This window comes from Chlamydotis macqueenii, chromosome 15 (genome assembly GCF_036417535.1).
Source record: "Chlamydotis macqueenii isolate bChlMac1 chromosome 15, bChlMac1.mat, whole genome shotgun sequence".
Lineage (NCBI taxonomy): Eukaryota > Metazoa > Chordata > Aves > Otidiformes > Otididae > Chlamydotis > Chlamydotis macqueenii.
The window spans coordinates 12,954,712-12,974,706 of NC_141570.1; the positions used below are offsets into that span (position 1 = coordinate 12,954,712).

At 51.3% G+C, this 19,995-nt stretch overlaps 1 protein-coding gene across 1 annotated transcript in view; it reads right to left on the reverse strand.

Annotated features, from left to right (window-relative positions):
* Window positions 1-19,995, reverse strand: part of RAB40C (RAB40C, member RAS oncogene family) — a 33,500-nt gene that overhangs the window by 3,559 nt on the left and 9,946 nt on the right. Inside the window, exons 3-6 of the mRNA XM_086759485.1 lie at window positions 11,900-11,960; window positions 9,818-9,878; window positions 1,700-1,777; window positions 1,384-1,606 (exon numbers count right to left, since the gene is read on the reverse strand). Of these exons, the coding sequence (XP_086615611.1) occupies window positions 1,384-1,606; window positions 1,700-1,777; window positions 9,818-9,878; window positions 11,900-11,960 (423 nt within the window). The remainder of the gene's footprint in view (window positions 1-1,383; window positions 1,607-1,699; window positions 1,778-9,817; window positions 9,879-11,899; window positions 11,961-19,995) is intronic.

Below are 19,995 nucleotides of genomic sequence, written 5' to 3' on the forward strand. Positions count from 1 at the left end.
AGACTAGTTAGGACAAAAGCCTGGGAAACCCCAGAAAAGCTCTGCCTTAGATGTCAGTGCTTTGTGTGACACCAGCTTTGGTGTCACCGTGGGGCTCAGACACTGCCACCCTTCCTCGCTGCAGAACGCCCAGGGCAGGCAGTGCCTCGCTCATGTTCCTGCCAGACACCGGACTTCTCAGGCCGTCGTTTGGGCAACCAGAAGGACGTGCCCAGGGAAGGAGGCCCCAGGGTCAGCAAGCTCTGCAGCAGGACAGTCTCACTTGGGACCTGCTCGAGGCCAGCTCTCCGCAGAGTGTCTGCAGCAGAAATCCCACCGAGCCAGGAGAAGGCTCTGCCCTTTCGGGCTTCCCAGCGCCCTCTTAGCCCAGCATACATCGTGCGAGCGTTTTGGGAAGCCTGCGCGGAGTGGATTTCCCAGCAAGCGGCCACACGAGGGCACGCTTCCACCTCCAGCTTGCACCAAAGCCACCCTGCTCCTCCAAAGCCACCCTGCTCCTCCCAGGCAGCCCCCCACTCCCAGGCAGGCAGCCGTTACAAGCCCTGCTTCGGGAAGAGGTTCAGGAGAGTTCCCGGTCACCACCCCTCTGCGAGCCGGAGACAGTGGCATGGCAGCCAGGTGGGGGGCAGGACATTTTGGTGATGGGGGCTGACAGACAGGATTTTCCCTCCCTCATGAGCCAGAGCTGAGGATCCTTGGGAAGGCAGGTCATCCCAGGAGCGGTAAACTCCTGCTGCTCAGACGGCCAGCGGGGCACACCGCTACCTCCAGCCAGAAACATGAGACACAAGACTATATTGCTTCAAATGCAACAGGCTGAGACATAAACGTGGAGCGTGCTTGCTGTTTGCCACGTCGCAGTATGTGTGCCTGGATATATGGAATACCCCAGCCCACCACTGCATGCCGACAGCAGGGATGTGATTTAGTGCTTTTCAGCTCCTTGGGCTCACTCTGCTTCCACGTCCCCCCCCAAAACAGGAGACGCGAGCTAAGGACAGAGGTGCTTACACTTGGATTCATCCCACACAGCCCTTTGATTGAAGTACTTTGAATTGTGAGCTTAATCGCCCCCGGCCTCATCCAGAATAAGTGGAGAGCTGCAGGATGCCCCAGGGCGATTTAGATCCTAGACACACTGAGCACTCTCTGGAGCTGCCCACCCCTCACCGCTGCCCGCCGGGTTCCTGCACTGGCACAGGCAGTGTGTCGCAGCTCAGCTCCAGCTTGTCTGACCCGAGGCATTTCTCCGAGCCAGGTGCTTTCGGATCCCGCAGTTACCAATAAGTACACCCCCCGCCTCGGCAGTCAGCGCTACCTCTCCATTTCAGCCCGTCCAGCTCTCACGCCGTCCCCACGTGGAGGACCTCCCTCAGCACTGACCTCTGTTAGGTCTCCAGATCTTCTCCATGCCGTGCCGCATGAGCACGATACGGGACAACTCCGTGAAGGACTCGATGACGTTGAAGTTGCACAGGGGGCTGACCTCGAAGAACGTCATGCAGTTCTTCTCCGCGTAGGCCCGGGCCTGCTCCGTTGGCACCTGCCGCTTGAAGGCGAGGTGAAGCCTGTTTCCCACCAGGATCCGAGGGACACCTGGGGCATGCTTCAAAAAAAAGGAAGGAAGGAGAAATCAGAGGTGCCACCTCCACAGGTTTTCTGCCACAGACCCCTCCACATGTTCTTCCATTCGGCTTACCTCATCTATTTCCTTTATCCATCGGTCTATCCCATCGAAGGACCAGCGATTAGTGATGTCATACACCAGGAGAATTCCCTGGTGGAAGAAAAGGAGCCATCAGGAAGTTTCACAGTAGGCAAACTGAAAGGGAGATGCACCTGGAAGGCCACCTCCATACGCAGAAACCAAAAGGCCAAGGGACAGAACATCTCCAGCCACATTACTTGTGTGCTTGCTAGGGTGAAAACAGAGACAATAGGTCTGTATGAACTCAGTCCCAGACTGGTAGGGAAAAGTTTTACTCCTGTTTCAGCTTGAAAATCCCCCAAATCATTTCCAAAGCAGCAGTCTCCACAAAGGAGGAAGAACTGCTTCGGAGACTGTGCATCCGGACGCAGAACATCCCCTCCTCCTGTCACAAATCCGACGCAGCCTCACTGAGGCAGAAACAGCCTGTTCCTTTTCCCCTCACGCAGAGCAGCTGCACTCAGTGCCCGGATGGCAGCAGAATGCGACAAAGTTCATAAAGCACACTCATCTTCAGCACGTTTGCCCTCTCCAGATCTGCCTCGTTCTGTCGGCTCTCCGCTGGCAGGGAAGAAGTCGAGCGGTGCCAATAAGCCACAGAGAATCTCCGAGGGACAGATCTCACGGCCGGGCGTTGCTGAAGGCAGCCGGCGTTGCTCATGTCACTGCTGCACCGGCAGAGGACACACGCAGTACAGCGATGCTGCCAGACCCCAGAGGGTTGGATGAAGGTCCCGCTGAAGGACCTTTCCCACCGCCCTTTCTTCTGGAAAGAGAGGGACCTAGGGCGTCCTCAGGCCCACATCCACCTTTCCTAGACGCCACCCACATCCACAACTCACTTCCCAGTCCCTCTCAAGGTGCAGCACAACGACGCTGGCAACCAGGACAGGCACAACCGAAGGCAGGAAGGTTTGTGCCTGCAGCTGCGACAACGCAGACCAGCACCTCAGAAGGTCCCTACCCTCACCCCGAGGCCGGCTAGCAGGAGTCAGGACCACGACCAGACTGCTAGCCACCACTTGGGTCCGCAGCAGCTCTTCACAAGTGAGCTGGTCTTGAATTGCAGTATTTCTGAGGACAGGCACAAGGAAAATGGGCTACGGACGGCCCTGCAGGCACACAAGTCAACACATTGGGAGCTGCCCCTGGGTACCAGCCGGGCACACGCAGTGTTTAGGGAACTGACTGAAGCAGCAGCCTTCCTGCAGCCCTCCCGTTATTTTTCTGACTCCTTGTCACACTCTTCTTCGCAATCAAGGGCATTCCAAGTGACAACAGGCACTTCAAGGTTACTTCACAGAACGGCAATGAAGAGGCCCCGAAACGGGAACTCCGGAGGAACAGACGATCTCGTGCTGCGCGAGGAGGCAGTGCCAGCAGGAAGGTAACCCAGCAGCCACAGAGCCGAGCCAAGGACAATCCCAACCAGCCCGAGCTGGGCTCCGGGGTAACAGAGCACATCGCAGCAAGCTCAGCAGAACCAGTCTTCTCCAAATCAGGGGTATCCTCCAGGAACGGCGTGCGTATGGCAAGGCCCTGGCGCAAGTGAAAGATCTGAGGTTGGCAAAAGGAAATCTCAGCTGGCAGCCTGGTCCTCCCTAGGAGACGCCCAGACACAGCGAAGGAATGGGCTGACAAACCGCCCAGCATCTGGCCTGGTGCAACCTGGAGACCATCAAGCGCCTCATGTGCCAGTGGAGTTGCTCCTTTATTCACTGGAACAGAAGATTTCACTACGCAGACGGGAAACGCAAACCACCCAGTCCTCCTGAAACACAGCTCTGTAATATCTGCTGCCGCCAAGGCCTGTGAAGAATTGGGGGAAGCCTGCACAGAAGCTTTGCGCAAAGCCGTGACACACCTCAAGCTTCTCAAAGAAATAACCAGCAGCATGAGACTGGGAGCACACAGGAACGACAAACACCAGGGCATCCAGCCACAGGGGCACTTGATTCCCGCTCAATTCCACCATTTTTAAAAGCCTTGGTCAGAACAATTCTGATACCCAAGCTTTATCCCCAGCCTCACGGCACAGCTCTGCCAGCCCAGGCCGTTCGCTCTCCAGGCAATGCTGGCTTTTTCTGTCCTTGCTGGCCCTCTAACATCTACGCATCTGCGTTCCCGACATTTGCAGAACGGCTCAAATGTAAAAAAACAGAAAGGGAAAGGGTACAAAAGGCAAGTCACGTGTGGTGAGTCGGTTTTCATGTTTGACAGGCCAACACGAAGAGGGAGCCCTTCCAAATCTGGGTCTGAGGTTGTTCTGAGGAACCTGTCGATGAATTTTCGTAATTGCAGAAGCATGTGTGGGGTGGGGGGAGCAGGCAGTTTCCTCCAAGGAAAGTCTGGAGCTCATGCCCACAGTCCATAATTTTTTGCAGTGTCATTTCTAGAACAGTCAGAAAACTTCATACTCAAAAAGAATTGGAGGTTGGTTTTGTTTTAGAGGTGAAGAGAATCAATTTCTCCTAGGTTTAGATAGGAAAAAATAATCAGGAAGTAATGATTTTCCATAACTAAAAAATTATGGAAAACCAAAGATACTGCTTTTTGAGAATCCAATAAAGAAATACTACTATCAGGATATATCGCATTTTAAGTGCACTTGGGCGGGGGGGGGGGGGAAGATACTGAGCTTTCTTTTAATTTTTGTTATATTTGTCTTGACTTCTAGCTTCCAAGGCTGCACGTGTGAACGCATGAGAGTCAGGAAATAACAAAGCAAGAAGTTTGATGACCCCCTTCCAAGACAAACTGCCAGCAAGTTAAATAAAGTCTACTTATTTTATTTCTGGATTGACAAGTTCCTTTAGCCAAGAGAAACAGACCCAAGACCCAGTTTGCGAAGGCCGCTTCTGCCAGAAATACGCTCGAGGAGGACAGAGTTTTTAAGCTCGCTGGCAGCTGCAGCCTGGGTCTTCTTTAAATAGGAGTAAGGATAAAACACCAGCAGAAACACAGCCCCCAGTTCTCGGGAGCGGGTGGAAGGTCAAGACCGCAATCTCTAAATGCAAGAAGAGACGCGCTGTCTGCCAGCTCACCCTCCAAGTCATCAGACAGCTCCACGCGTGCACTTTTAGAGTGAAGATTGCCACGGAACGCTTCCCAAAGGTCAGAAGACACCAAGGCCAGATTGTCCAATGCCTTGCTTCTGTCCTCATCCTCCCAGCCTGGGAAATAAGACCGGCTTTACTTTTACTCAGCAGATGGAGGAAGCAGTCCTAAAAACCCCTGGCCAGCTCGTGGGGCTGCCAGATAACGTGGTACTCCTTCCAAGTAGCGCTGGCACGCTCCAGACACCATGTTCCCAGACAGGCTTTGCCATTACCATTTTCTCCCCTAGAGAGAACAGCACGCAGACAGGGAGCTGGCTCCATCTCTGCAGGCAGTTCCAAGTAAAATCTGCTGGGTTTTTTCTTTTTCTTTTAAAGTCTCCTTTGAAATAATGTGCACAGAATTTTAATTTACTCAACTAGGCAAATAAACAGTTTCCCGTTTGCAGCCTAAATCGCTCCCTAAGCACCTGGGTGGCTGTCAGCGCCGTAACATCTCCGCACCTCTCAACTACTTTCACAAAGCACCTCTGTAAGCATCACGTAGCCCAAGTTCCCACAGTACGTAGCGAAAAGCTGCACCCTCAGGTTCTCAGATCAAGGGTGTTCTTGAGCCCTCATGAACCCTCCAAGAGCCTTTCTTCTTCTCCTCCTCAATCTGCCTGCAGGCATCTCTGTGTGAGGTGGAAGACAGCTCGACTCGCCCCCAGACCTGTCTCTGGTCTTCTCACAATTGATTTTTGAAGCTCATTTCCACTCTGCTTTTGGTCCACGCTACTGCGATTGGCACCCTAAACAGACCAGTAACAGAGATTTCCACATGAGTACGTTGCGTACTGAACAAGGAACACAGAGATCACCTGTTATTGTAGCGTGAGCACACGTGGACACTTACTCTGCCAAAACCCAAACTTGTTTGCAGCAGGAGCTTACCCAAAGATCTGTCCACATAACCAAGTGGAAAGGAAAAAAAAAAAAAAAGCTCCTGTTTGCTTTACTTGCTGGAGGGGTGGACCAGGCTTATAAGCAATGAGCTTTTAAAGGTGAGAGAGGCGCAGCACGCTCACCCAGGAGTGCAAAGCAGACTTCTCCAGAAAAGCTTCTCAGACGCTTTAGGAGCTGGATCTCCAGCCACTCGTACAAGCACGCAAGAACACGGCTGGGGATGAAGTAAGCGCTCACACGACTGCCAAAGCCTTCAGCTCAGTGCGGGACGATGGCAGGGTAGCCAGGAAAGCATCGCTCACTGCTGTTCTCCACTGATGGAAAAAAGCTGCTGCTGGAGAAGCCTGGAAGATCCCCCTAGACTGGATTTCTCTGGCTCACAGGACAAAGTAAACCATAAACAAAAGATCCAGCGCTGAATGCAACCAGAACACTCTGTCTCTCCCGCCTGCCCTTTCAGAGCTATGTTTGGCCATGGCTTTCCAGCTGGCACCTCGGACCTTGGCTCATGGGCCACGGCATCCTGCTGCCAAACCATTTCCCAACAGCACAACGCATTGGGGGGGGTCATTTATCATTAAGCTTTCCATAAACATTTTGGCAGGCCGGGTGGACTCGCCAGCAGCTGGACAACCCCATCAAAGTGGCCTGAGAGAGGCAAGGTGCTTGCAACAACAAAAAATGCCGTAAGGTAGAGTAGAGCGTACACCTTGGAGCCTACTGAGCTGCCCAAGAAGCCACCACCTTCCTGCATACCAAGCAGCCCTGACCAGGATGAACAGCAGCTACTCAAAGCACCTGCCTCAGCAGAACTCAACAACGTCCATTATGCTGCTAGGGCTGTAGCTCTGCTGTAAGATGGGAGTGTTTCTCGACGCTGATAGCGGCTTTGTGTAGATGGTGAAACTATTTGTGAAGGACCTTCTGCATCACACTGGCTGGGAAGAGCTGGCGAGCCACCTTTCCAGAAACAGGTTAAATCCCCAGGACAGGAGGGCATCAGGAACGATACTAGCACTGCTTCTTCCTTGCTAGATCAGAAAGTGCTGCCACAGCCGCCTTCCTCCCGTCTGCGAGGACTCTTGGAACAGCCTGCATCTGCTTACAGCATCCACAGAGCAAAACAAAAGGCTTCTGAAGCACCTTTCAGCATCACTAAGTGCCTTTTACTATACACTATGCTGCGACAATTGATACAAAAATCCTGCAACACAGGTCTGGGTTTCCACCTCTATCGTCCCTCGGCCCTGCAGTCACCACGACGTGGCCTGCACGCTCTCCCTGCCCCACCAGTGCCCAGCGGGCTGCCTACCCCAGACAACTGCTGCTTTTTTGCCCCAAAGCCAGACCCTGAAGCGATGCGGTCAGGACCTGCTGGCCCAAGAGAGCCTAAGAGGGAAGGGATGATGAGTGCAGCTGTGACAGAAGAATGGAAATTCAAATCTCAGGGAAGCAAGAAGAGAAAGGAGAGATTCCAGGGACACTAGTATGCCACAAGCCTCCACCTTGAGCAGGGCAGGAAAACAAGATCGATCCGTGATCGTCCCAGCAAATCCCGAGGCAACCGTGGCTGGTCTGCCTCAACTGAAAGAAGGGACTGCTCCTCACTGGAAGCAGCAAGGACAGCAAAGCTGGCTCTTCAGCACTGGCCATTCAGGCAGGCTCGCCTCGCTCTCTCACCCCTGCGAGGGCTGCCAGGTCGGCGAGGCCAGCCTCCTGCTCTCACAGCTCAATGTCCTCCTTGGAAACTCACTCCTCACGCTCCCCCTGCGCTCCTCACAGGACGTGCAGCTCAGAGTCTCAGCCCTCGACTCAGCGAGAACTTTCCGCTGGTAGTCGGCGAGAAGGTGCTCATGGTCAGTTTATGCCAAGCTGTTCTTGTACAAATATCACACTGCACTTCAAACCGAGCTTTCCCCACCCTGATGTCTCTCTTCTCTTCTGTATTTACTCTTCCTGGGCTTTTGGCTTGTTAGGTTAAAAAAAGCCGTTTCTCTCACCTCCAATTGGATTTGCATCAGGCTTCCTACAGCAGAAGTCTGGAAGCCTGATGATACCAGGAGAGGAAAGCAGACAGCTGAAGTGAAGAAGTCAGTACAGCACGCAGAATTAAACACACCTTGAAGAAATAAGAGAACTTGGGAGCATTTTCTCTCTTCTCCCCTGAGATCCACTGGGTTAAGCTGTCTTAATGCCAATGTGATGCCAGTAGAAGGCAGCTTCTGCACACTGAAAGTGACTGGAGTAGTGAAGTCCACTCTCGCCTCCACACAGACATTTGTTATTGAAAACAAACAGTCCTTGCGCTTTGGTTAACCATTAAGAGTTTAAATGAAGATATATGACACGTGGACATCCAGCGTCAAACGTAGCGCCCAGGGAGAACAGGCTGCAGGGTCCCAGCAGACGCGCTGTGCCAGAGCCCCGCAGCTCCCCTGCGGTTTCAGACAGATGCGTGCCTGTCTCTCCATCCAGCTCACGCATTCTCATCGCTACTTAGTCCAGCTTTCCCGTCTGCCCCAGTTTGCTGTACGGGGGCAGCAGCCACGCACTCTGGCATGCTCCGAAGAGCTCACAGCCTGCACCAAGGGGAGAAAGTCTTCCGTACAGCGGTTTGGAAAAGCAGGTCATGCTGCAGACAGGGGTAAAAGCTCTCAAATGATATTTCTGGATGCATTTGTGGGGAAGCCTGCTGCTTTCTATTCCCAGTTTGATCCGGGCACCTGACACAGTGAGGTCTCAGAAGATGACTGACCAGAGCTAAGTTATGTGGTCATCAGAACACCAAGCTGACTGGTTCTTTTCATTTATAACTCACAAGGCAAATTACATGGTCGCAAGCCCACAGGTTATATTAGGACTGGAGCTGTAGGTTTTTCTGAAACGTAATATGGGCAGAGGGAATCTGAAAGATAAACTCATGCAACAGACCGAGCATGCGAACAGGAGATCCCGTACTCTCCCACCGCTTGAGGCACGCTCCAAAGCTCCTTGCCTTCCACTTCTGCAAACACCAAGAAATTGGCCTCCGCTTCAAAGGAGCGGCCTCAAAGCACCCACACCGGCAGAGACGTGCACAGACACGAACAAACAAAACACCAGGGAGGTATCAGCAGCACAGCCCGGGTGAGGAGCTCTCATGTCTACAGCACAAGCGAATTTGCAGTAAGTCTTGGAGAAGGAGAGCACGATGGATTTTGCCACTCAGCAAAGCAATGTAGGCAGCTACAAGGAGCAAAACACCAAGAAGAATAGCGGCAAGAGCTTGAATAAAAGTGGCAAGGTTTCCCAAAGGCTGGGAATCTGCCAGGATACTGGCACCGTCAGCAGGCTGATATATAGCTTCCGACTCTCAGCGCCTAAGAGAAGAGGAATTTTCTCCAAATTTGGCAACAAAAGGGAAAATACAGTAGTTCATTTAACTTGGGGAGACTTTATCCTGGAGGGATCCTGTCGTGTTCCTAAAAGGACAACAATAAGACTGAAAGAAAGCCCTATTAACTAACAGCAATTTTTCAGAGGACCACGGGATTTTCCTGCTGTTCAGAATCGAGATGCTGTACTGGAGCAGGGCCCAAAGGAGAAACTCCAAACGTAACGCTCCATCTCATGTTTTAAGGAATGTACTTTACGATACAGCTGAGCTGCTCTAGTTTCAAGCCTGCATCCAACACGCAAGCAGGAGCCACCCTATTTTTGGAACTGACTTGAAGGCAACACCGTCTGGAAGAACTCCTTTGGGAAAGCCAATGTCATATTTAAACAAATTTTACAAGCCTCTGAAAGTGGAAGCTCCCACGTTAAAGCTACGGCAGATCTAGAGCTGAATTGCCTTGTCCTCTACAACCCCAACTTCTCAGCCCTTCTCTAGAAATTAATACTGAATATGGCCGTAACAGACTTCTTCCTCTAACAGCCTAGGACATTTCATAAAAACAGAATATCAGGGAGCAAGACGGCATGCAGAGCCTCCTGGCATTTACATAGATCCCATCCTTTTGATGCTTGATGCGCTCCTCTCCAGAGCTCTTTATTGTGGCAGGCAAGATTTTCACAGCCTAAAGGAGAAGCAAGCGTGCCCCAGCAAAGCACCGAGAGCTGCACTTACCTGGGCTCCTCTAGAATAGGACCGGAAAATGGTGCAAAACCTTCCTTGCCCTGATGTGTCCCTGCAACAAAGAACAGTAAAGTTACAGCTATGAACCCTGGAGAATCCCATGCTGCACATCTCCTATTCGACTTAAAAAAACCACAATAAATTAGTGTTGATCTTGTCAGATGTCTGGAACACACATGGTACCCAACCTGCTCTGCAGGGTGTTTTTGGGAGGAACTGGTGGGTGCATCCCCATGTTTGGTCACAGACACACTCCAGAGGTCCTCACTCTCATCCTGCTTTCCACAGAGAAGCTACAAACCAAAGCCACTCAGCTTCAGCACTACCTTACGCTGCACGAGGACGCAAGTCGTTTTACTCCCTTGGGCAAAGGATTTTCTCTCTAGCGCCCTACAGTCTATGGGAGTTCAAAGCCAGAGTGAGACTGCAGACCTCTTCTCATCATGGAGAGGAGCCAGTCTATCGTAAAATGAATATGACCACTCAAGACAGGAGAAATTGTCTTGTGCTGTCTAGTTTCACTTATTTCTCCAAAAACATTTTAACCAAAAATGAAAGGAAGTATCTTTATACCCAGACCTCCGACAGACCTGGTCAATCATACCCTACTGAGAGCTCAGGAACAAGACCAGGGAACAGCGTTCCTGGCCCACTGTGACAACAAGGGGCTATTCGGTCTCTGTACTGAAACGCGTTGGGGTAATCAGACACGTTACAATGTTTGTTGTATCTACTCCCTGGGCCAGGACAAAAGACACATCAATGCCCACTGAGAAGCCTGACGAATCCCTCAGCCCCAGATCTGCACCGGCTACATGAAAAAGTCACCGACCTTGAGTCCAGGACCTAAAGCTTTCAGATCTAAAGCTTTCACGGATCCCATTATCGGTCCTGGACATCAACCTAACCGCCTGTGCCTCATCTCCTTCTCCCCCAGTAATCAAATATTGGGTTGCATGAAGAAAGAAGTGGTAGAAGATTACACTAAGGCATCACAAACCAAGGCTTCCAGCTTTTCGAGTCCTGTGCTGGGTCTCCAGCTCGAGCGTTACAGTGTAAGAGGGTTTCAAGAGGGAAGCAGTAATGAACCACACACTTGGGGCTGAAATGTTGAAACCGACATCTTACAAGGGAGACAAAAGGACATAAGCAGCACATAAACACACAAGCTGGAAGAGATAAATTAGCTGCTTCTGTTCTTTTGTAAGAAAAATGAGGACATTCAGCTTCAGAGAGCAGGGGTGTAATTAAACCATGAAACTGTACGCCGCTGGAGACAGTCACCGAGGCCGGGAACGCGGCGTTCATTCCTATTTAATAATTCCCACAGATTACTAATACCCCTGTTACTTGATACCTGCATTAGTAAAGCGGCTATTTAACTTCATGTTTCAGGGCCTGGGTCACTCCCTACCAGATTCGAGTGAAACCCAGAACAGGGGTGGGCTACCTACCCTTCCTCCTCCACCTACGGGACTGCCGTGTCAGCTTCTCAGCAGGTTCAGCCTCAGGGACAGCTGGGCCCTCTGCTGTGACGCACGGCAGCGTCACCCCTCCCGTGCACACACTCTCACATCTCCATCCCAGTGCCAGGTCACTCCAGTAAGTCCTGCTCCCCAGGGGTTTACCATACTCACCGCTCTTGTTTTCATTTTCTACTCAAGTCATTGAGAAACATCCAGCTTCTGTAGGCACTAAAGGCTTCACTCTTTTTTTTTTTCCTCCTCCTTTCCTATTCTCTTGTCTATATTTCTCATCCTAGATTTCAGGAAAAGCCAGTATTGCTTCCAAAACTGTACTGTTCCCTCAGTGACAGATAGCTATACGGGAACACAGCCAGGTATGATGGAGAAAGACTGAAATGGGACTATTCCAGCAAAGAACAGCCTGCTGTTTGCGCTACTCGATCAAGGCAAAGGTTGCTAGAGTAATTTGCTGGTAAGAACAGCGAGGAAGCCCCAGCGCACGCCTGGGGACGCCCTCTCCACGGCTCAGCACAGCATCCCACCGCCAGCACTATAGCCCCCATCACCAGTCCTGCGCTCGCAGCCAAAGCGCCTTGGAAACACTCACCAGAGCTCCAGCTTGACCCTTCTGCCGTCCAACAAGATAGTGGTGGTCTTGTAGTCAATCCCTGAAAGGAAACCAATAAAGAGTTGAGCAGACACCAAGCAGGTCTCCAGAGACTGGTGAGAAACCTGCTCTGCCCACCCAGATTTATCATTTTGTGTTTATGGAAAGTGATGTTTTCTCCCTCTTGCTGTATCGCGTGCTTGTGGAGGCCTACAGAGACTTGACAGAAACAGACCTCTTCTTCAAGGCAAAGACGACTCTTGCCGAGCTCTATCCCTCCTCCCTAAAAATACAGTTAATTCCTAGATTACTTCTTCCTTCTCCATTGCTGGATAAAACCTGTTCAGACTCAAGTCGGAGGAGATTCGGTGGTGACAGCGTTAAATTATGGACTTTTGGGGGGTGAGCCAGAGATGAACAATTTAGAGGCATCTCTGCTAAGTCAGCCTGCAGACCCACCACCTCTCAACGAACGTCACTGCTTGAAACTGTCAAAGGACATTTTGGGAGGTGGGTGATGCTGGAAGCCTGGCCAGAGAATCCTGTTTCTTCTTTGCTGACAAGCAACTCATTTGTGCAAGAGGTGCCCAATATCTTCAGCTACACAAGGAGTTTGTTAAAACCCGGGAGCCCATCTCGCATCCAGATAGAGTTTAAAAAAGGGGCAACTCCACTGGCAAGGAACAAGTCCAAACCCAGCCGAACACGCAGCTCCCCGCGGCCCCAGGCACAGGAGGGAAGAGGCAGGACTGCACCTCCTACCTCCTTCCCTGATGCCCGGGCTGGGGAACAGCCATGGAGCACCAGGCGCCCGGTAAAAGCAGCTTCTCCGCAGGCTCCAGAGCTACAAGCGTATGGAAGCTGCTTAAACAAGAAACCGTGCGCCAGTACTGCCCACCCACTAAAGCAGAAACCAATTTACAGTCAGCTTTCGCAAAGCAGCACCGCTTCACTGCGATTGCATCAACTTTATTTTCTCCTCTCACCAACAAATACCAGACTTGGGATCCATACGAAAAACCCACCCTCGCGTTACGACCTGCGCCCCCCTCGTGCTGCAAGGAGAACGCTGCCCCGATAACCACAGAGACAAGTTTGTCAATAAAGCAAATGGATTTTCCTGAGTCATCAGCAGGAGCTCGCTGTTAGTGAAAAACAAATTAGATTTCAGCCTTCGCGGGGTGCTATAAAAAGCAATAAAGATAATTATCTTAAATCCCAACTATTTCCAGTGCTTCATCACAGAAAATAGAGAGTTTACATTTTATCTTCCTCCAGAGACGAGTGAATGATCTGTACTTATTTTCAGGCGGATATCAATCTCCCTCGTCCCCAGGGAAGCTGTGCAGTAACGGGAGCAAGCCTGCTCCGGAGCCAGGTGGGAGCATCCAGACATCTCCCTCCCAGTTCCTGAACTGGGATTCCCCTGGCACAGGCAGACGGGCCGTTAGGGAAGGGGCTAATTAAGCCCACTGGCCAGTTGTAGATGTAAAATCCCCAGAGACACTGCTCCACGCAGAAGTGCCCCGTTTCTCGTTAGGCACAAGAGCTCCCTGTAAGTCCTCAGCGTCCTCCGTGCCAGCAGCCCAGGCGCACAGGTGGAGCGGTTGCGTACAAGCACCAAGGAGGGGGAACAACGACACCATTTTCAGGGCACAAAGGCCACGTGCTTCCAAAAAAAAAAAAAAAAAAAAAGCCACTGTTGAGGTGAAATGAATCATTCAACTATTGGCTCTTAAAAGTGAGAGAGGCTCAGCTGGACTGGAAAGAAAACTCGTCAACGGATACGCCAAATACACAAACCCAGAAACGCCCTCGTTAGGCTCCACGCTCAGGAACCGCCCAGCCTGAGCCCCTAACACCAAGAACATGCGTTCCCCACCGCAAATACACATGACTCTGTCACCAGAGCAATGCTTTGGATACCCCTTCCCACCATCCCCACCTGAAACCACACCACGTACTTTAAACCGCCGGCCTTTGGGCAGAACAACACAGCCACGAACAAAGTGGGCAACCACCTGAAAACAGCCCTGGAAGACTTCCCGAGCTCCTGGTGCAGCTGCTCCTCACTCCAAAGATGGTCCAGGGAAAGCACAAGTCCTTCATGTTCTTCACGGTGATGTCTGTGCTCAGAAGAGAAGCTACGGGAGATGGAGGGGGGAAGCTCGAGGTTGCACTGGCCCTGCAGATATCCCTTCCGGGGGACAGGCAGGGACGGCAGCCCCATCGCTTGTGGGGGAAATTAACAGAGCTCACCACGACGGAGCAGGTCTGGCAGACTCTCCAGGCCCCTGCTGCCCACCACACTTGACATCGAACGTGGAATCCAAAAATGCCAGAGAAAGGCAAAAACCCAATCTGTCTTTTCACGTTTCCAGACAGCTGCCAGTCAACTGGTTCTGCTGCCCGGCCTCAGGGATTTCCGTGTCTTTGTGAGGAACTTCTCTCCTTGGCAGAGTGCTGGAGGCGAAGGGGAAAGGTCTTTCTGAAGACCACACACCTGCGGAACTATGGACTAGAGGAGACTGATGCACTTTTTAACTTGCATACACCCAAATTATGAGCAGTGCCTACATTTACAAAAGGGTTTTGGGTAAGAAGTTCACCAACAAGGACAAAAACTGTGCAACTGCAACATTTTGGAGAAAATTTCAGCTTCCCTCTTCCACGCAGGCTCAGTGCATCAAAGGGACTCCCTTGAAAGCTTGCATGCAACATTTTTTTTTTTTTATTGGTTTGTTTTTTTAGCTGGTTAGCACCCTGAGCAGGACGCAGCTCTCCCGTCACTGTGCAGGACGGCCACGGCCCGCTGGTGTAGATAATTTAATTTCTGTAGTTGACAGGGTTTCCCCCACCTGAGCATCACCTCTGCCGCAGCCAAGCGCGGCTCATCTCGAGACTGACATTTACTCTCTGCCAGAGCACGCTTTGATCCCCCAGAAGGGATGTGCTGCTACAAACCCCACGCAACGCTCCCGCGGCGCACGCGGCACCGCCAAACCTGCCGACCCGCGCTGGCAGCTGCCACCGCAATCCCGCCTGGCCCTCGGGGCGCGCGGCACCGGGGGAAGAGAAAACAGCCTTGTTCAAAGCTGATTTTATATCAACCGATCTCTTTCTCGACCAATATCTCGCATGATGCAACAAACTGAATGAGGCTTGGAAACAAGCCTGGGCTGCTCTCTCTAATTTCGCACTCCGGGCGACTCCTCTGCTGTTTTTCCAGCCCTCCTACTTACGCTGACGCCATCTCAGCCCCACTTCTCGAGCCGAGCTGGCACGGGGCGCTCTGCAGAGCGACCTGCTGTCACCAACCCCATGTCAGACACCCGGCTCCCCTCCGCAGAGCCGGGCTTCACGCTCCCGGGCAAGGCTCCAGGGAATTCCAAACCTTTATTTCTTTCTTTTGCCAAGTGGTATAAGGAAAACCTAAGGAAGCAAGTCATTTTCCCATGGGAATAGGCAGGATGTGTTATAGGAAACTCTGACCTTTTCCAAATTGCTCATGCAGAGCACAGCACGCTTTGCATCTGTACGACCCAAAAAACCCCACACGCAGCCCTAGCTTAGTTAAAACCTTCACCCTAAAGATGACACCTGGAAAAGTAAAACTCCTTCAGGAGAAATGACAGTTTTCCTCCAGCACTCAATACCACCTCGTACCAGGCTGCCAGTCCCCCTTCCTCTTGGGAATTCACGGCTCGGAGACAGGCGTCCCTCCACCCTGCTGAGCCCCTGAACCGCTTCCCTGTGGGCAGCGGCGCACGGAAAACACAACGGAGGCGGCAGCACACGCAGATACACGGAACTGGAAGTCACGTTGGAAAAGGCAGGAAGACAAGGGAGATACGTATGTCATCCTACTCTAGGGCTCTCCCTTTAAACAGATTAGTATCTCAGGAAAATGGCTTTAAATAGCTCCAGCGAACAAGGCTCTGTAAATATTGACTGCTGGAAGCGCAGCAGCTTCTCGGCTTCGTGCAGGTCTTTGTTTCAGAGAAGAGGAGACAACTCTGCAGTTGCAGACGCTCACACTGACTCTGCCCCAACGCCCGGGCAGGGGACCAGAAGGCTCGCCCTCCCCTTAAAAAGGCCGATCTGAGCAAAACCTCACAGCAGGAGGAGCAGCACATGCCTTTTCCCTCCTTCAGCTTTCCGAGGCGATCCTCACTTAGTGCTGGGGCAAGAGCGATTCCAGCTCTCAGTGTGACGGCAGAGCCAATACTTTGGTTGAAACCAACCAGAGATGCTCTAATGATCCAAGCCCCAACCAACAGCTTCCCTGCACGTACACAAATCTCAGAAAGGGACAACTAGGGAGCCCCATGACAGAGGGACCAAGGCACTCGCCCCACGTTAAGGTAAGCCACCAGCAGGTTTTCCAGCGACCTTCCTCGAGGGCTGGGCTGCAGCAGGCTGACAGCAGCATCTCCAGTTCGCACCTGCAGTGTCTGTGAGAAGAACATCCTCAGTTCACAAATCTGGGGCAGAAGAAGTTCCAGGTGATGCTCAAAAAACTCTTCCCAAAGGAAAAACAAACAAACAAACAAATAAATAAATGCACTCAAGGAGACTGATATGGTTTCAAGACAGCTTGCTTTCCTTCCAAGAGACACTCTACTCACCACTTAAAGTCATTTACAGTTTGAGTGAGTCACATCGGCCAAAGACGCTTCTGCCACCTCATTTCTTAAACAGACGGCCTTCTGCTTGCAGGAGCTCAGAATCCACCAACTCGCCTTCCATCAGTCCACTCACAACAAAAACCAGTGCACGTTATTGGAACTTCATTAAAAACACAACCTGTTCCCCCAGCTTACAGGCATATGCCGTATAATGCCACCTCAGCTTTTTTTTTGTTTTAAAGTAAATTAAACTGGGTTCAGCTTATTTATAACTCAAAAGAAGTCAACCAAGCCATTTGCAAAGTGATAAATAAGGCCAGCAGGCAAAATTGAGGTGTGCAAGGATGATGAGCCAAGGCCAATCCTTCACTCAACGCATTCCATAAATAAGAAGATAAATTGAGTTGACTTTTGTTACCTATCTGACTGATGCTGCTTTTTGGCAGATTGTTGTTTGATCTATAGACATAATTAAGCCAGAGTGGCTCTATTCCTCAAGTCTTCCAATAACGACGGCATTCGAGTCCTCAGCAAAGGATGGATGAGCGAGATGTGCCCGGTCTGTTGGCACCTCTAGAAAAATGCTCTGCTCTACTGGGAAATTTTAACTCTGCCTCCCATGCCACCAGACACACTCATCATGCCACCGCAGCACCTCGCCCAGCCAGCCTGCTGATGGACTTTCGTTTGTGACTGTCGTTAGTACAGCCAAAGCCACTGTGACACAGTTGTCTAACTGAAAATACCGGATTTTCCCCCAAAGAACCCCCTGATGCTTCTGTTTTCCTACAGGTCATCAGCTCTGCTGAGTCTAGAAGGTCTAGGACTTCTTAAAAGCTGGTCTTAAAAATCTGCAGATTTAATGCCACCTGACCAGTGACTACTGGGAAGAGGGGAGAACACGAGGCTGGAATTAAAAAAAGAGAATATACATCAAATATTTAACGTGCTGCAGTGTCGAGTGAACTCGAGTAACCAGCTATGAAGGGCTGGCCACGACACATCACATTCACGAGGATCCTCAGGAGAAAGTGATGTAGGTCTCTGCGAGCAACTGGGAAATCAATAACTGAAAAATTTAAAGACATCCCGTACGTACAAAACAGGTAAATGCCACCAAGAGCATCGAGCAAACCCTGTTTCTCGAGGCAGCACTCGGAGCACCTCCCAACCAGCGTGGTGGACAAACCGCAGCGAATTTGTGTGTTAAGTAAGGATTTCCACAAATCTTACAAGGAAGGACCAGAAGCCGTAATCATCCAGTGTGCAGCTGGTCTTGAGGCAGTGAAAACACTGATTTAAAAGTAGATCAACACCAAGAAACCCTTCAGAGTGGGACAATGGGATGTAAATAGCTTTTTCCTTCCCTTTTGCAAGAGGAAAAAGCTAGGAATGAGTCTCCAGTAAAGCTTCCTAACAGCAAGGACTCCAAGTGCTGCACCCAAGCAGAGACAGGTAAATTTAGTTAAAAACCTTTACCACCAGTTCAGACAATGCTGTGGACACCAGCAAGAACACCGTAACCAGCTGTGAGGTTTTGGGAAGACGTGAACTACCCACACGAGCCCTGTCGTCCCTTACCAGCCAGACAGCCGCTCATGGGCAGCGGGGCCAGGCGCCCCGGGACGGCATCCGGCTCTTTTGGAAAGCCGGAGCAACCACGGCATGCCATGGACGCGGGGAGAGCAGTCAGCGGCAGCACTGGCCATTAAACGGACCCTGGCTAATGATTTGACAGGGGCAAATTAAAGATGAAAAGCACTAATTGTTTCCTGTGGGGCAGCAGCACAGCTGGGAGCCCAAGGGGCTGGTGTGCCATGATTTCCCAAAAAACCAACTGAGTGGAGATGCCCCCATCCCTGCTGAGCGCGGAGAAAGGGCAGAAGCAGCAACATCCAGCCAGTCCCGTCCTCACCCACAAGGTGAGGAGAACACGAGGGAAGAGAAGCGCTGGGACGTCACAAAACTGAGGCCAAAAGACGGGTGCTGTAGCTCCGGATCTGCGTTGAGACACGACAGCAGAGCAGCTCCAGAATAAGAGCATCACGCCCGCTGCCAGGCCTCAGCGTGCAAAACCCAAGGCAAACCCCCACAGACCACCGCCACCCCCATAACCAAACTGCGCTCACTTGCGGGGCTGACGGCAGGAATTTGGATTCCTGGGTGTTCCCAGCAGAGCCCTCCCTAGCACCTGGCTTTGGGGGCGTACTGGCCAGGCCAGGGGGACAGAGCTACTCCAGAACAGCTTCACAGCACGTTCCCGCACCACAGCCAGCGCCGTGCAAACTCACCGGCTCCTCCATGGGCTCTTCGCTCAAACCAACGTGGACGTGGGCCTCCTGGGATACGTTTTCCAGCAGAACTGTATTCCGGGAGCTGACAACAGTTGTTACCCACCCCATCCCCACGTTCACACGCTCCCTCTCGTCGTGTCCCACATCCTGCACCTTTTTGTTAAGAACGGTTTATGGCCAGGTGGTCATTCAACATCAACCTACAGCTACCGCATCCAGCAGCCAACTTGCTCCAAGAAGCAGAATACGAAGCCAGGACGCATCATGAGTGTAGTTCAAAATGCCTTCTTTTGGGGTTTTGAGGGGTTTTTTTGGTGCCTATGAGTAAAAGGGCAGCCAGCGCCAGACTCATATCAGAATCGTTTGCTTGTGGGCAAGAGTTAACTCAGAAAGACTTGTCATTTCATTTCCAGTCAAACGGGGCAGACGGGTACGGAAATGACAGCAGGGCAGGCGTTGCCAGCTGTTGAACTGCAACAACTGAAAGCTGTTAGTCCCACACCAAAATCCACGCCTAGGCAGAAGGACCCAGCACCCAAGCGAAGCCTGCATCAGACATAGGTGTCGAGATCCTCTGATTCAAGTTTCAACATTGAATATGATTTCAATTTCAGTATTGAATTCAAGAATTCGAATTTTATTTCAAGATTCAATATTGAATTCAAGATTAATTTCAATTAAAAACTGGCAGCAGCATCCATACGCAGAGACACCACCAGTGCATCAGCTCCCACAGCTCCTACCGTTAACTTAGAGGAGTTATTCCCTCCATCATCTGCAAGCGATACTAAATCCTTTAGAAAAAAACGTAGGATGAGCACATAAACACTAGCTGATGAAAAAAGCGAAGCAAGCTATTCAAATAACAACTGATGAAGTCACCCGACCTTAAAAAGTGTGTACAGCAGCACATTAACAGCGGCAATTTAGCTCGTCAGCTCGGAGCTGTGAGCCACAGAAAAACCCCTTCCAACCCCTTCCAATCAGAGCTCATCTGATTGAGTCACGCGTTCAGTCACCTGCTCTTGAGATAGACAAACAGCAAATTATCCGTCAGCAACCGGGGTCAACACCGCACATGCTTTAAAACAATGGTGGGTTCACCCCAGGCCTGTCTCTTTTGCTGCTAGCAGCATTGGCTCCTTGTTTTGAGCAGGGTGACAGAGTTCCCAAC